Raw genomic sequence first — 15,989 nt, 5'->3', positions numbered from 1 at the left:
GGCTGGAAAGTTTTCCTCATCAAACGGCGTGGAAAATCCGTCGGGCGGTGAGATTTTCCGAGGCTCTGCTTTGGGTCGGCTCCACTTGGCTCCACCGATAAGCCTATCTACTACTATCCTTCTACTTCAAATACACCAAGTGCACCTGCAGAATCATGTCATAGCCTCGGTGTCAGTCAGAGGGCTATGAGGCCCACTGGTTGCTCTTTCCTCTTGCCCATGGCTTGCTTTTTCTTTGCGGGCTTCCCAATGCGGCGGAAATCGCATCCCTGCTGCTTTGGCCTAATGAGCAGCTTGCCAACTGATTTGAACCTAATCTCCTAACCACACCAAGTCTTATCCCTATATTGTTTCTACTATGTCGTTTGAAAATATTCGCACAGCTGATATGCCTATCCGCGGTCATTATAGCCACTTCATCACTGAACAACACCCAGATCCGAGTTTGTGGGCCCCCGCGCCAGAGATACCGTTCGATCGGAATACTGAGGATGTCCCAGCCCCTGGGCCATACAGGTCGAGGAAGACTCCGATAAGAAATGCCAACAATGGCGCCCAGGGAGTAATCTTCCCTTCAAGCTCCTCATTTTGCAGAAGCGGAGATAGCACAGCGCGGGACACCGATCACAACAAGAGACAACGACTCGAAAAGGATCATCGGGAGAAACAGATACAGCATATGGAGGATACGCATTTTACCAAGGTCTACAAGGCTAAGAATGAATGTTATCATCAGCAGAAGCTAGTGGCAATAAATAGGCTTAACGTGCGCAGGTTGCGCGCGTCTATGAGGGAGAAGAGAGAAGAAGAGGCGGGGTTGAGGGATTCAATTAGGAGACATCTCGGTGGTATCGCCTGCTGCACTTGCACGAGTACTGCAAGTCTCATTGAAAAAGATCACGAGGCACTCCGATCAATCGCCCAGTCTAATCTGGACTTGGAATACATCCACGACCAAGCAGAAGATGAATTGGAGGAACAAGAACAGGAACTCTCTCGCTCAGCGGCTAGGCTAACCTACCTTTTCCACCCGGAAGCCATTAGAGATTCCCTTGAAGGCAATGGATCTAAAGAGAAGGCCCGGGTTTTCAAAGCCGACCCCCAAAACTCCAGTCCCAACCCGGTTTCACCAAATGCGTACAAAAGCACTCTATCTCAGCCTCAGACTCAAACGTCCAAGTCGCAAATGCAGGAGCCTATAATTTTCGGAACAGATGAGCAACATGATCCCGCTCCACAGATCAGGAAGGAGGCAACAACCACAGGTCCCAGTGAAATCCTGCAGACCTGGGACGGGACAGAGGCAAAATCATGCGGTGACCTCCCTAGCCTTGACCAACTACTCCTAGATGTTCTAGGCCTTCCAAGTGACGAAGCCCACAGACAGAGTTTAGTTGAACCTGATTCTGCTAATGATCCGTTTAAGCTGGCACTCGATGAGAAGTTCTCCCCGTTTGACCAAGGTGATTCCGTTGAGTCTGCACCCTCGCGCCAGCGGGGTAGGTTCATCAACAATTGGATTCTTCATCAACTTCGCACCTCGTCGCTGGAAAGTGCGCGCTTGCGGTCGCACCCTGAATGGCAAACAATGCGTGACCAGGGTTGGGATGATACTTATATCAGCCGACTGGCCCTTGACCGCTGGCATTTGGATGATACAGGCACGGTGGCATCTGGTGAGCGGACAATCATGCCTTCCCAAAGGTCCGATGGGGTCGGAACGACTATTTGGCGCGGGACTGGTAAGCCATTATATCGTCGAAAGAGAACTAGGTCTGTTGCCTTTGCTCCCGTGCCACCTCTACGCCGAACGTCGCGCCATGGCGCCGCCTGGGATGGATTTTGTCCAGAGGGCCAAAGCAGTCAGGAAGCCAACAGACCGACCCAAGAGGAATGAGATATTGGTATATCACCACCCTCATTAAGTCTGTTATTGGGTAAATTTGCTGTTGTGAGCGGGAGGCTTTTCGCTAGATTTGGGTAGCTCAACCAGCATTATCCTTAAATAAGGACTAGCCAGACAACCAATCTTGTAGCAATAAAAGGCTAGCATTAGCCGTTACTCATAGGTATTCCTATGTATCTGCCCAACTTCACTCAATATTATATCCATCCCATGTCTCGTCTGTCGCCATAACAGTCTCCTGCACGTCGCTTCCCAAAGCATATCTACAAGTATGCATATGCCTAGCTACGAGTCCTTCATCTCGTGCAAAGTCTCTGGCAGTCACTTTTCTGTAACCCCATACTTCTCTCCTTACAACCAACTCGAATTGTCCATACAAAGGGGGTGCTTTGGGGTGCCTACCGCTTTGGGTATCCGTGCTGCAAGAATCGGAACTCCGAAGGTCGTGACAATCTTCTTGCTTTCTGCTGGTTCCTCTGCATCCTGAATCTACAGGAAATGCGCCAATCAGATTCCCATACAGCATAAGATATTCTGAGCGCCACCAATAACGCCTCCGAAATCCGCAGTAAGGGTCTACTCCTACGAATCGCATTGGCCTTAGTCGAAGAAGGCTCATTTGCAAATGTGCGACACCGATCCTTGGAAGCGTATGCCTTTTTCCGGTTCTATTGACCTAGTTCCTCTCATCGCACTCCTTCACGGGTCTAGCATGGACAGCCCCCACCCCCGGCCCACGTTCGACCCCTGTACAAGGTCCAACTCTTATGTCCTTGATAATGAAGCAAAAAGCCATCTGGATGTATGCCATGGTTGCAGCTTATTCCTCAGAAGACGCAACAGCCCCATCGTCAAGCGTTGTGGAGAATGCATTTGCGTCCTCGAAATTTCTAGCCAGCGATGTCCTGATGACGAACGCTCGTCAAAGTCGAGATATCTTGTACGCTAGCTATGACGCCGACCAGATGGCTCAATTATCGGCTATTAGACAGCTTTCGAGTGTGGTTCATTGAAATGAATACTATTTAGCGTCGGGGGATAATACGTAGCATTGAGAATGATATTGTCTTGGTTTGAATCTTGGATCAGTCCTGTTTGGCGGTAGTAATAGTAGTAGTAGCAGCAGAAAAAGGTATCAAACAAACTTGCTTATGGCAGCATCCTATTTCATTTGACATAATATAATCACACGGAAATCAAAATAGCAATGACCCCAGCGCTCTTGTTCAATTTATGTATGCAAGTATAACCTTTGATATTCCCAAATCCTATCTCAATCATCGCATTTCATATCTCGTTCAACATAGAAAGAAAAGCAAAAGCATTATTTACAGTCGCGGCGCATATCGTATCGTAGAGTTGAATCAATGTCAGTCGCTCAGTCACTCTCGCTCAAACTATCCCTCCGACGACCTCGTCCTCCCTCTCGTCGGTATCCCTTACTCAATCCCGGAATCGGATGGTGGTAACTCTTTGTGCCCGAGTCCTCCGTCTCGACGTTCGAGTACTGATATTCCGATCTTGAAGGAGCCGAAGATGAGAAGTCTAATGCCTCGGTGTAATGTCCCCTCACTGCGGGTCTCTCGCGCTTCCGGGGACTGCTCGTTCTAGACCCTGAAGACTCCGACGGCGGGGGGTTTCTTCTCCGTTCTCGACGTCGATTGTGTCTCCTGGTTGACGACTCCCGAGCCCTGTGGTCGTGGGTTGGTGCTTGGCTAAGTACCTCTTCGCTTCCCGGCACGAAGGAGAAGTCGCGTCTCTTGCTTTGTTTTCGGGACGGAGATGCCCGCGCAGGCGCAGGGTCGTATGCGTAATCCCGTACCTGGCTACCCGTGATTTCGCTCTGATTGTAGTGGCTTGCTGGGTTGGACAGATCGTAATCGCTCCCGTAGTAAGTTCCTTCTCCGTCGCGGTTAATTCCCCCGACCCGTGCGGCTTTCTCTTTCCGATACGCAGCCACGTCCTCATCGACATCGTTCTCCCAGTTCACAGTCACTTCGTCGTTCTTGCGTCTGCGGCGGAATTTCTCGCGTAGCTTGCGTCTCCGCTTACGTTCCGGGTCGGCCGTGGCGCCCGCCATGCCGGTTTTCTCTGTCAGGTTTGTGGCGGTGTCTGCGTAGGTGTAGCCGTCGTCGGTGTAGCCTTTGTGGTAGACGCTTCCGCCGCCGAGTTTGGTGCTCTTGGTTGCGTTACTTAGGGTACGGCCGTCGGGTCCCTTGCGGCGAAGAACGGTAGATTTGTATTCTTCCCAGTCGCCTTTGCGCCAGATAAAACCGCCGTTTTTGGCCCAGAAGAAGAACCAGATTGCCGCGAGGACGAAGGCCGCGCCGATGAGGGCGAATAGGGCCATTAGACCTTTCATGTTAATGTGGGTGGGGGCAACGGTGCCGGAGCCTGCGGCGTAGGTCTGGCTGGATCGGGCGATGAGGTGGTGGGGGGCATTTTCGAGGGTGGTGGCTTGGAGGTTGGGGAGGGGAGGAATGTTGTCGGGGTGGATTGGGGGCATGATTATTGGATGAGAGAGGCGTCAGGAGCTTGGAGCTCGAGACGGGACTCTGGGGTTGGGAATGTATGATTAGTTGATGGGGCTGGTATGTGATGATGGAATGTGGGTGTGTACCTTTAAGGTAGCTGTCAGTAGGTAGATGTCGATGGCGTATCTCGATTGCGATCGATTGGGATGATACTAGATAGTCGGGATGGATGGAATGTGGACCTCGTGGTGCAATACTGGGTAGGCTAGATAGTCAAAGCAATGAAGGTTGTAACCAGCTCCGGTAGACGGAGGAGAACAGGATGAAAGACACTCAACGAGCAGAATAGACGAACAGCAGGCGAAAATGCGGTGGTTGGAGTAAATGGAGAGGCTGGGGATGACGCCCGTTTGTTTGGGGGCCCGCGTGGCCCCGGCAACTCGCTGACTCAGCAGCCCTATCTTATCAAGATCACTGTCTGGTGTGAAGTGTGAACGGTGAACTGTAGAAGTACCGGATTAGACCGGGGTGACTGCATACGAGTGTCTACGATGCTTACGATAACCCCCGATCACGGACTTTCATTCCGATGATCTCCTCTGCACTGGAAGTTTACGGACGCCCTCACCAAGAAGCAGGGGGCGGGAGGCGACAAGGAATCCTAGGTGTTGACAGCCGGGGTCCCTTGGGATCATCCTGGAGTATACAGACCGAGCCGGAACGCTGGGATCGGTGGTTAATTGGTTGAACATAGAGCTGATAAACCCCAGAATCTGATGGAATCCCAGACGGGAAATGAGTCACGAGTATTGGGCACCAACGTTCGACAGACTCATCTGAAAGACGGGAACGTCGAGGGATATACCGAGGTGATCGAAGGCAGTCGACTGAGATAGCCCGAGACATATTATCCAATTTTCGTTTTCGGTACGGAGTAGTCGGCGGAGAGACACAATTACCCGACTGTTTGACAGCGGCAGATCCCAATAAATAATACCTCATGGGTCCTGACCAATCGCCATCAATGCATTTCGGTGAGCTAGTATGACGCAGAGAACGCGATAAAGTTATGCCTCACTCAGCCTCAGCTGAGCAGGGGCCAGGATGTCGCCTGATTTCAAATCCTCAAATGTCGCCTCTATTGTCTTTTATTTTCAACGCCATTGATGCCAACAGCATCCATACGGGCGGAGACTAATTGCGCCGTGGATAGTCAATCTCATTCTGTAGCCAGACGCATGGAAACACGATGCTTCCCATGTCCGACAAGATGATTCACGGGATCATGAATTTCTGAGCCCTTGTCATGAGATTGATGGACCTTTAATGCCCAAGGAAGCTTGTCGAGAAGCAACAAGGACTAGGATGTTTGACTGACCCGCGCTGCTGTGGCCATGGTATCCAGGTCATCCGAGACCGGAATGCCTTGTAGGATGGGAAATTGATGGATTATGCCGGATGCGATCATGCCTCCCATTAGCAGTTGTCTGTCACGAGTATACAAGGTAGAACAGAAACACTGGTGTAATTTGCTTGCTTACGGGCAGTGTTGTCGGGAGACTATTTTCTAGCGTGCTTCGACTCCATCTTCCATGCCGTATGTTCACCGGAATCTCCACCAGGAATATAGAATATCAGGATATCAACCAGCTAGACGATGCCGGTAAGTGGGGTCGAAGAGATTTCTGGAGCAGAGATGACTTCGCTTTTATGTCATGGTGGTCAAACTGCATAGGCTTCAACAAGGCTTTTTACTATTTTTTGCTTGCGCAGAGTATCCTGGATCCATCCCACTGGAATGGGCTTGCTTAACGGATGTCTGTATGATTTCGCATAAACTTACTGCATTTTTACATCCCAGATCCTGGATGCTGAAACTTATTTTTTTCTTGCCCCTCCGGTTGAGAGATTTTCACCTGCAGAGCCGGACGGCAGCAAGCGCCGCGGTGGAGGCCGTTGTTATTGGGCCGCAATGGGGTTCCTGCCATCCTCCAGGACTTTTGGGCAGCCAACAAGACGGGATTATCTCGGACGGGCATGGGCTGGATCTGATTGATTATTGAAGGCCTGTGACGGTGCCTGCCGTCCGGTGCTGATCACAAGGAGTCGGAGACTCGGGAATCTGAAAATGGTGGTTTATGCTTATCCCCCATCAATATCATCATCACCCTCTGGAGGAACGAGGGTCGATTAATATTATTATTGATTTGTCCATGGGTAAGGTTGTGGGAGCGCCTGGCTGGTCCGTGGTTGGGTTCCGCTCAGACCCAGGGTTCTTCCGATGGGGCCCGTGTTTATTTAGTGGGGGAGCCTAGTGCATTTATTTCCACTCCCCCGGTGTTAGGGTGATACACCGTCACAACCAGTGCCCTCGCATTTCTGACGCACTAGTGGTTAGGTTAGGGCCTCTGAGGGCACGCTTAGGACATTAATGCTATACCAAGCATAGGTGAGACCCTGTCTGATCCATGTGTGTCCGCTTGGAAGCCACGGTGATTGAAGATTCATGTTACTCTGAAGATCCTCTTGCATCAATCACAAGGCAGGATAGGATAATTCAGGTCGGTTACTGAGGAGCACGGTGTCCCGACATTGTCCGTGAAAAGCCAGAAGAGTTGGACCATGCCCAACGCTTAGCTTCCGAACTTGGATAGCACAATCCCTTTGATGGTATGCTCGGGCTCACTGTGTCACTGTTGACGGGTGTACAGCGTACAATAAACCGCCATGCATACCCGTTTCTAAATCTCCTCAGATACATCTAGAATATCCTGCATGCACCCAGAGGCAGGGAACCGAGCATGTGACCTATCCGAGCCACTTGAGGTATGGTCGTTCCGGCCTCGCTATCCTAAAGTTCTGGATGTGGTGTTCGGGATCATGGGACACACACGACGGACAGGATCGGCAGCGGCAAATATCATACACTCTCCTGAAGAGATCTGGTCCCGGTGACCGTTAGGTATTAGCATCTTGAAGATTTGTAGGCGGTATCAAAAAAATTGGGAGGTAAACAGTCCGGGGAAGAAATGCCACGCACTCGGAAGCAAAAGCCACGGGCAGACTGGGGTTATGTCCAGGGGTGTTTACCCGTGGTTGAACAAATGAAGTATACTCCGGATCTGAATCCCTCGACGTTTGGATAGATCAAATATACTGTGTCATAGTGCGGTTGATTGCCCGTACCTGTCGCCCTGATACGTCAATGGATGAATTCGATTCCGACCTTGCAGCTGCAGGTGAATTCCCTGTCGGGAGTGGAAGTATAAGATCATGATGAATGAATTCAAAGCGTGTGTGACGTATGCAAGGCAGGGAGTTAGTGAGAGAAAGGGAGAGAGAGGGAGGAAGAGTCGCGATCTCTTCCCTTCCTTTCGCTTCTCGCCTCGCCTCGTTCATTCAACTGGCGGCCCCTCCATTGGTATCAGACGGTAAATACTCGATCATACCGGGTGTGTTAGCGGCAGATCAGGCATCGGCTGGCAGCCAGTCAGGTTGACATCCCCACCTCCTTGCGACATCTTTCCGGCTTTCTTTCTTCTTCGATTTGCTCTGGCCTTCAGCTTACCAGGAATCCCTCGGATGGGAGGTTATTATTCGAGTTGCTGACATACCGGGAAGGGGGGATTCTTTCAGCGAGGACAAGAGGCAAGCATCGAAGAAGAGGGAGGAGGATAAGCGAGCAGGGATGTCCGGGAACGACATGGAAAGCATCTCCGTGTCTTCGCGATGATATTCGGCCATAGTCCCCAATCATTTACTCTGGTTTTGGTTTTGGTTTTAAAAGAAACGAATGAAACTTCACCGGCCGTGGTGGACTCGATGAAATCTATTCGCGTTGGGTCGCGACGATAACTTTAACTGGCGCGTGTTTGGTATTCCGTTCTTTCATCCGATCTGGATTTCTGTAATCCCCGCCTTGCATCCGCCTGTTGATTTTATTCCTTATTTTTTTTATTCCATTTTCTCTTTCTTTCTCTCACATTTCCCACTCCACCCGTCATCCATTGTATCTGTATATTTATAATTTAATTTAATCTTGATTAATATTCTCATCCGGTCCAGGGATGCGAGTGACTGTCCGATGGATCTGCCCATTAAAAACCCATCCAGCGACGGTTGCAAGCCATCCAATCTGTTTCTTCCAGATGCTCTCTCCACCTCCGTTCATTCTCCGTCCTGACTAGTTAGTTTGTTTCCCCCCCCCACCTCTCCAACTTGCGCTGCTCTCATCTTTCCCCTCCATTCATCCATCATCCCCTCTATTCTACTCCGTATCAAGTACCAACCTATCTATCTTTTCATCCACTATCCACTATCCACCATCCACTAGTTTACAATCTACCTTTTTTTTCTCCCCCTCTCTTCGTCAGGCCCCAACGAGGGATAAAAAAAAACAAAAAAAAAAACAAAAGTGAACTCTACTTGCCACCACCACACAACCTTGGCCATCTTTATTTATCACATACATACATCTCCCCTCCAAAATAATTCCCGCCAACCGTCATCGGTTACACGCTGCCCGACTGCATCGGAGACTGCAGCCCGTGGACTTTTTCTGCCGGGCATCCTCCACTCACCGTCTGCCAGACTACAACTGCAGCAGCGCGCGCTCCTCCTCGTCTTCCTTTGCTTCACTCCGTTGGTTCGACCCACGCTGGCCTCGTCCACCGTCCCGCTCGCCTGTCTCGTTCCCACCATCCACAGCGCCGCCTCCCCCTCGCGCCGAACTAATCCTGACCAACGCTTTTTGTCTTCGATGGAGACTGTGCAGTCCCTCGACGACCACTATTTCCACTACGCACCCACTCTGCGTCGCTGACACTCAACGATCTAGACACGCGCCGTCTTCTGACTATCGTCTGGCCGATCTGCTCCGGGTATCTAGTTTGCTTCTGGAGGCTACCACAGAGAGTGGATTCCTCGACACTGGCATTACTGGGCTGAAAGGGGAGAGGGTGAAGCAGCCCAGCACCACTCCCTGCTCACGAACTAACGCCGGACGCAAGAAGAAAAACGAAAAAGGGAAAAACGAAAAAAAGGAAAGCGAAAAAAAAAAAAAAGAAAAAAGAAAAGAAAGGAGGTCTCATTGAGTCATACGCATGAGCAGCAGTCGGTGGCTGCTGTAGGCCACCCAGTGTCTGAAAGCCTGTTGGACCACCACGTTTCACGTCATCCACCACTGCACAATCCAACCCCAACCCCCCCTCTCCAGGCCCCCTTCCCCCTTCCCCTCTTAGGGTCGGGCCTTTCCTTGGCCGCCTTTCCAGAAGTCATGTCGAGGAAAGTCCCTCACGCCGCCTTCTGTGAGGAATACGATGAAGATGCCCATGTCATCCTCCCAGAAACCCGTCAAGTCGCCAACCTCACTTCCAAGCGTTCTAAGCCTGCCTTGAGATCGCCTGCTTCCCCCCTAGTCGATGTTGCCAGTGATTCCGGTTATTCTAGTCGCACCGCCGCCACCGTCAACAGCACCCAATCTGGGCCGTCGGGCCGGAAGAGCCCTGTCCCTCTTAAATTAGACACCTCCCTCGTCAAGCGAGCTGACCTCGACCGCGTCGTTCGATCCAAAGTCAGAGAACGTCCCAAAGACCGGATCGCTCGTCCACCTCGTGAGGACAAAATGCAAGTCGGTCCCTACCCCAACGGCGTGGGCCATGCTCCTGCCCACGCCCAGCGGTCTCCATCCCGGTCTCGAGGACGCGAGAGTTCTCAAGTGCGGCACTTCCCTGGTGCTTGCTGGGAGTGCGACAACGGATTGTATCATGCCTCGACTCCTGTCGAAAGCCGACCGATGGATTATCCTTACTACATGTCACAGCCTCCCTCGTCGGGTCAGGACTATCCTCCCCCTTCGCCGCGTGATCCTCGCTACAATCCCAACCCTGTCCAGGATATTCAGGTGTCGCGCAGCACCCGCCCTCCCGCCCGAGGCAGTGCCTCCATGTACCATCCCAACAACCGACCTGTCAGCTTCCACGGTATGATACCAGGGATGGGACAAATGATGTACCCACCATCCAACATGGGTCGCTACGAACATGGCCCCCCGCTGTCCTCGTCAGCGTATGCCAACAGCCCGTCGTACGCCCCCTCCCATTACGGTCAGCAGTCCTACTACGGTATGCCCGACTTCGTGCCTCCTGCCGAGCATCGACAGGGGCGCTCGGTTTCCAGCACGCGGGATCAGCCCCGTGGTCGGCGCCAGTCTCTATACGGTTCGCCAGTGGTTGACTACGACTCTGCCTCGGCCGCCTTCGATGACGAGGAGGCCTTGGATCCTAGCCCGCCGCCGCCTCGTGAGCCTCGGCCCCGAATTCCTTCTCACTCTTCTCATGAACGCGACGAGGATTACTACCGCATGCCTCCACCACCAATCAAGCACAAGCCTACTCCGCATATCATCCAGAAACGCCCCGAGCCGCGGAAAATGGCAACAGCGCCATCCATCACATCCGACCGTCACTCTACTCGGTCTTTCGAGATGAATGATTTGAAGGATGCGTTGCCCGATGGCTACGGATACCGGCGCACCCCTCGAGAGACCGTCGTCCCTGAGCGGAGCCGCAGTTTCCGCCGCCCGCCGACTGCGTATCATGGATCTGCGCGACCGTCTCGAATTGCGGTTGAGAATTCCCGTCGCCGTCGATCAACGGTGTACGACTTCCCGGACGATGATGAAGAGGACGATGACGAGGAGGAGGAGGATGACGAGATGGATGAGAAACATCGCGAGGCAGAGGAGTATCAAGCCACCCGAACGGCCAAGGCGGTGCCTCCGGCGCCGCCCGTCCCATTGACGGCCGATGCCCTCTACAAAGCCAAGGGAACTCATCGCGCTGAGAGTGACAGTGGAAGTCAGAAGAGCCGCTCGAACAGCAGCCGCGGCAGCGATGCCCGAACGCAGACTGGCAGCAATGCCGGATCCAAACCCGAAGAGGATAATAACATCGTCATGACGCTTAACGGCGTCACTATGAGCTTCCCGCAGGACTCAGTTGGCGGAAAGAGGATCAGTGTTCGGACTGGCGAAACCGGCGCAGTCGAGCTGAACATTGAAGGCAAACAGCGACCGAAGAAATACCTAACCAACGGGTCTGAGTACACTGGCAGCGTGGCTCCTAGTCGGCGGGAGATCGAAGACAGCCGTCGGGCGCGGAGTGACCGCAAGTCTGATCGTGCCAGTCACCGTTCCAGCCGGTCGAGCTATGGTCGGTACTAGTTGAATGGCCATCTTGGTCACAAGATGCCGTCGTTCCACGCCTGTCTTTTGTTTTGACACACGCACACTTCATGGGTTAGGTTTCTGGAGCGAAGAGCGCTGTTTGCCAAAAAGTTCTTCTATCTTTCTTGGGCGGTCATTGTTCTACCAATTAAGAACACTCAAATGCCACACGTCTGATACATTCTGTCCTGGGTCTTGGAAAAGTTGGAAGGTTCGTTCCGGAGAAAAGAGGTCTGCTTTTGCCATGGGAGGCTTTCTTGCATTGTTTTCTGTCTCGGGTGTTATAAAGAGGAGGGGCGGGTTTCACCGATCACGTCCATCATGGCGACATGATTGTACGATTCTGATGACCTGCATGACCATTGTTATGTTTGATGTCATGTGTTATGTGATGCCTTGATGTCCCTGTCATGTTTTGTGTCCAAGTTGACATCTATGATGTCCGGGGCGTTTGTATCATTTCTTTGACGCCCCGACCTGTCCTTTTTTGTTGTTGTTTGTTTTCTCTGTCGTGAGCTTGAAGTTGAGTAGGAATGACAGAGGAAGGTATACCCCGTTTCGCTTGCTGTATTTATTTCTTGTCTGCTTCTCCTCATCCATTACCCCCAATTCCCTGACTTTTCCCTTGTGCACGTATTATCTTCTTGATACCTATACCTCCTATGTTTGATCGCCTTTCATGATTCCCTTCTTTTCTTTCCTGTTCTCTATTCAGTAGACATGATCTGATTTGATGTGATGGATACGGAGCCGAGAAACCATTTCCCGATTTCTCGATCAAGATGTTCCATCCTGATTGATCTTTTACCCTTTTCTCCCTTCTATGTTTTCTTATGTGTGTTGTGTCTGTCAGCGATTGTCTCAATACCCTGGATTGTTTTGTTCCCCCTTACCTATTCACCTGCCTGTCTACCCACATACCCACCACCCTAGCAAAACACAATGAAAATATCTATCTATACCACATAACCATATAACCATATATCATTTGCATTCTACTTAGTCATTATCATATTTACTCTATTAGATAGATTTCAAGTGGTAGCTTGGTCGTGAATACGACGATGAAGGAAAATATAGTCACATATTCATAAGCTTGATAATTTGCGATCTCGAATAATACAAATCTCTCGTATTCATACAAAGCCATAGCATTACATAGCATAACATGGAATAACATAGAATAGACATCCACTTGATCGTCCCATGTAGTCAACCACTCATCTACACATTCATACATCGCATCCTTGGAATCGAGACCCGTCCACGCTCTTTTCATGAATACTTACCTACCTATACCTAATTCCCTTCCACCAAGACAGCATCGACTCATTCATCTAGTTCATCCAATCCATCCATATCACTCAACCATTCACCAACACCAACACCCACACAAACGAGACAAACTAAACCTAACCAATATAGAAATAAATACGTACCTACTATGTCTTTCTAATCACCAAAACCATATACGCAAACAATCGATATACGGCAATGATTCCAATGAGAATACCTACCCATTTTCCCGTCCGACCCGTTGCGTAGCCGTATTCATGGAGTACGCCCGTCCCGCGGATTTTGCACTCGGAGGCTAAATCCGTCTGGTACATGCAGGCGCAACCGGAACCGCAGGTGTAGGTTCTGTGTTGGAATTCGTTGACCATCATGCCTTGGAAGACGTACGCCTGGGTTTCCATTGTTAGTATTGTTGTTTTGCTGGGTTTCGAGGGTAGGATAGGTGAATAGGAGATGGACAAACCTGGTAGTCAATGTAGTGGAAAACGTATTTCCAAAATGGGTTGAGGATGGTAGGAGTGACCAGGAATCCACCGACGCTCATCCAGAGGCCGTTCGCAAAGGCAACTAAGGCGAGGGAGATGACGAAGTTGGGGAAGAGGGAGGTCATGAAGACGACGAGGGATTCGGCGGCTACGAGGTCCAGGAAGAGCCACATGACCCAGGTGAAGAAGGAGGTGGCGGTGGGGTGAAAGTTGGAGAGCCAGTAGGAAATTATAGAGAAGAGGAGGGATATTATGACTATGGGTTGTTAGTGGGTGGACGTAGGGAGGGGGGAGGGAGGGGCGTACAGAGGAAGGGAAGGCCAATGATAAAGTTAGATATAATGAAGGGGAGAGCGCCGTAGAGGCCGTTGGCTCGCTCTTTGATGAAGGTGGCGCGGTCCTCGAGGAAGGCGGGGACGTAGGCTACGGCCATGAAGCTCATGAAGGCGGAGCCGAAGAACTGTACGGGGAATGTTAGCTGGGTCTTATGGGTGGGTTTACAGGAAAGGTACTAACAATTGCGTTGATAAATGGCTGGATGCTGGTTTGTTTCGTGGGAAGACGCAGCCAGACGGTTCCCATCATGATGGCCAGCCCTAGATCAGTCAGTATGGTCTAGTGATGATATGAAGAATAGGCGCACCCAGATACATAACAATGCGGATGCCGTACGCCACGACATCCCGGTAACTTTTGATAAAAGAGCGGTGCAAGAGCGAGAGAGTAATGCTAGGGATTCCCGGATGGCCGAGATCATCGACATCGACTTGGTCTGCTTCCCCCTCGTATGTGATGGTCCGCTGCGAGTCCTTATGGTTTAGCAATGCCGCGTAGGAGGAAGTTGACCAGTTCAGATGGATCTGCTGGACCTGTTCCTCGGATGCGACCTGCGTGCTGCCAGTGAAATCGGAGCTGACCAAGTCGAGTATGAACTCGGCTGGGTTGGTGTTCGGCGGAAGAGTATAACCGATGTTGTCAAAGTAGGTCGGCACATCTGCGACGGCACCGAAGTAGCAGGTCTTCCCGCCGGAGAGGAGAAGAAGCTTGTCGAACAGCTGAAAGGTGGCTGTAGAGGGCTGGTGGATACTTGCAACGATGATGAGCTGGGAAATGTCAGCGTCTTCATATCTCACGGGGCTCCTTCACCGTACGTTGTTTGCGACAGCCAGCTTCTTGACGTAGTTGATTACTTCGAAACTAGCTGACGAATCCAGTCCACTAGTCGGCTCGTCCAAGAACAGAATCTTTGGGCAGGTCATGAGTTGACTCGCCACGCTGACCCGCCGTTTCTGGCCACCACTGATGCCCTTGCGGATGGGGGTGCCAACCAGGGTGGAGGACTGGTTCTGAATACCAAACGCCAACAACAGGGACTGAATGCGCTCCTGGCGCTGGGTCTTGGTGACCGAACTAGTCGCGTCAGTGCCATCCGCTATGGACACTATTTGTGGAGACACACCTAGGCAGGGAGAGATCTGCAGCAAACTTGAGGGTCTCGCGCACCGTCAACGAGCCGATCAGCGCATCCTCCTGCTCCACGTAAGAGGTAAGTCGACCAAACGTCGTATTGTCGACTACGACCCCGTTCACGTAGCAGTCTCCGGTGGCTTTCGCTCCGGATGAAGCCGCGCGACGAGCCAGAACATTCAGCAAGGTAGTCTTGCCGCATCCCGAGGGTCCCATTAGAGCAATCAGCTCACCTATTTTTGGCAGAGTTAATCTCGTGTCCCGTTCGGAATCCAGATCCGGATCCGTAAGAAGCTACTCACCTTGCTGAGCCGCGCCGCTGATCCCCTCAATCAGGTTTCGAGGCTGTTTGGTATGACGATCCTTGACGGAGACAGTGAGATCGTGCCAGGAGAAGCTGTTGACGGTGTTGTTCCTGAAAAAGCGATGGTCCTCGTTGCGCTCGAGGTCGGGGTCGGGACCCTCAAGCTTTGGAGGGAACCCTGCATGCATGATGAATGGGAGAGGGAGGAAGAGACAGACGGTCCGAGGATCCAGTGCTAGGCAGACGATAGCTAAGGACTTCACAAGGTCGCACTCTCGACCATGCCTGGTGGTTCCTAGATAGTCAGGCTCAAATGGGCACCAACACCGTAGGCAATGGAGGAAAGGCAGGTCAGCGAGCAGAAGTGGAAGAGGAAAAGAGGGGGGAGAGGAATGTAAATAAATGGCCGGGAGAAGGAAGGCAGTCAGCCAGTCACCAGGACCCAGAGGGATGCTCTCATTGAAATCCCAAGATGGTGGCGGTCGTATTGTCTGGGTCAGAGTGTGGTTGAGGTCCCCGCGAGTCCTCAGCAGCCCGACTCCAGACGCCGTCTTTCCCCCCATTCTTATCCGTGCAGCCCGACAATCACTTTGACGACGGCGTCCAGGATGAACGCTAGAAAAAGCAACGAGGGGCACTATCAGCTGCATCAGAAGCCTAGTTTGCTCGGTCAGGCCCTAGCCACATTCCCGCCAGCTGAACTCAGCCTTGTCACTTGGCCCAGCTGTCTTGGCTGGGTCGACCGGGGTTCATGGACGATCCGTCATCGGCGACCTGCTCTCATCCTCAACGCGGATACGAAGAGTGGAACGCCGAGGAATGCAGCGGACCG

General features: G+C 51.8%; 4 protein-coding genes across 4 annotated transcripts; 2 read left to right on the top strand and 2 right to left on the bottom strand.

Moving 5' to 3' along the window:
- The first annotated feature begins 129 nt into the window (after positions 1-129).
- BO94DRAFT_534210 (uncharacterized protein) lies at positions 130-2,038 on the top strand. Its single transcript, XM_025611488.1, has one exon. The coding sequence runs from the start codon at positions 359-361 to the stop codon at positions 1,895-1,897; it is 1,539 nt and encodes a 512-aa protein (XP_025468349.1). The 5' UTR covers positions 130-358; the 3' UTR covers positions 1,898-2,038.
- Positions 2,039-3,182: 1,144 nt separating this feature from the next.
- Positions 3,183-4,712, bottom strand: BO94DRAFT_35345 (uncharacterized protein). Its single transcript, XM_025607119.1, has 2 exons — positions 4,527-4,712; positions 3,183-4,461 (listed from the first exon to the last, which is right to left on the bottom strand). Exon 2 carries the CDS (start codon positions 4,410-4,412, stop codon positions 3,285-3,287), a length of 1,128 nt encoding a protein of 375 aa, XP_025468348.1. The 5' UTR covers positions 4,413-4,461; positions 4,527-4,712; the 3' UTR covers positions 3,183-3,284.
- Positions 4,713-9,368: 4,656 nt separating this feature from the next.
- Positions 9,369-11,792, top strand: BO94DRAFT_35338 (uncharacterized protein). Its single transcript, XM_025607118.1, has one exon. It carries the CDS (start codon positions 9,656-9,658, stop codon positions 11,600-11,602), a length of 1,947 nt encoding a protein of 648 aa, XP_025468347.1. The 5' UTR covers positions 9,369-9,655; the 3' UTR covers positions 11,603-11,792.
- A 1,255-nt stretch (positions 11,793-13,047) lies between these two features.
- BO94DRAFT_464129 (putative ABC transporter) lies at positions 13,048-15,345 on the bottom strand (the record flags this gene model as incomplete). The annotated part of the gene is made up of 8 exons (XM_025608049.1): positions 13,048-13,290; positions 13,365-13,642; positions 13,693-13,846; positions 13,903-13,982; positions 14,030-14,489; positions 14,538-14,796; positions 14,846-15,086; positions 15,156-15,345. 8 exons carry the CDS (start codon positions 15,343-15,345, stop codon positions 13,048-13,050), a joined length of 1,905 nt encoding a protein of 634 aa, XP_025468346.1.
- Between the last annotated feature and the right edge of the window lie 644 nt (positions 15,346-15,989).

The sequence above is a fragment of the Aspergillus sclerotioniger genome (genome assembly GCF_003184525.1).
Source record: "Aspergillus sclerotioniger CBS 115572 chromosome Unknown BO94scaffold_11, whole genome shotgun sequence".
Taxonomy (NCBI): Eukaryota; Fungi; Ascomycota; class Eurotiomycetes; order Eurotiales; family Aspergillaceae; genus Aspergillus; species Aspergillus sclerotioniger.
This window is presented reverse-complemented; position numbering and strand designations above follow the sequence as displayed.

What these genes read in the sequence shown, in the direction of transcription:
- BO94DRAFT_534210 (XM_025611488.1), top strand. Translation starts at nt 359, where the DNA reads ATGTCGTTTGAAAATATTCGCACAGCTGATATGCCTATCCGCGGTCAT.
- BO94DRAFT_35345 (XM_025607119.1), bottom strand. Translation starts at nt 4,412, where the DNA reads ATGCCCCCAATCCACCCCGACAACATTCCTCCCCTCCCCAACCTCCAA.
- BO94DRAFT_35338 (XM_025607118.1), top strand. Translation starts at nt 9,656, where the DNA reads ATGTCGAGGAAAGTCCCTCACGCCGCCTTCTGTGAGGAATACGATGAA.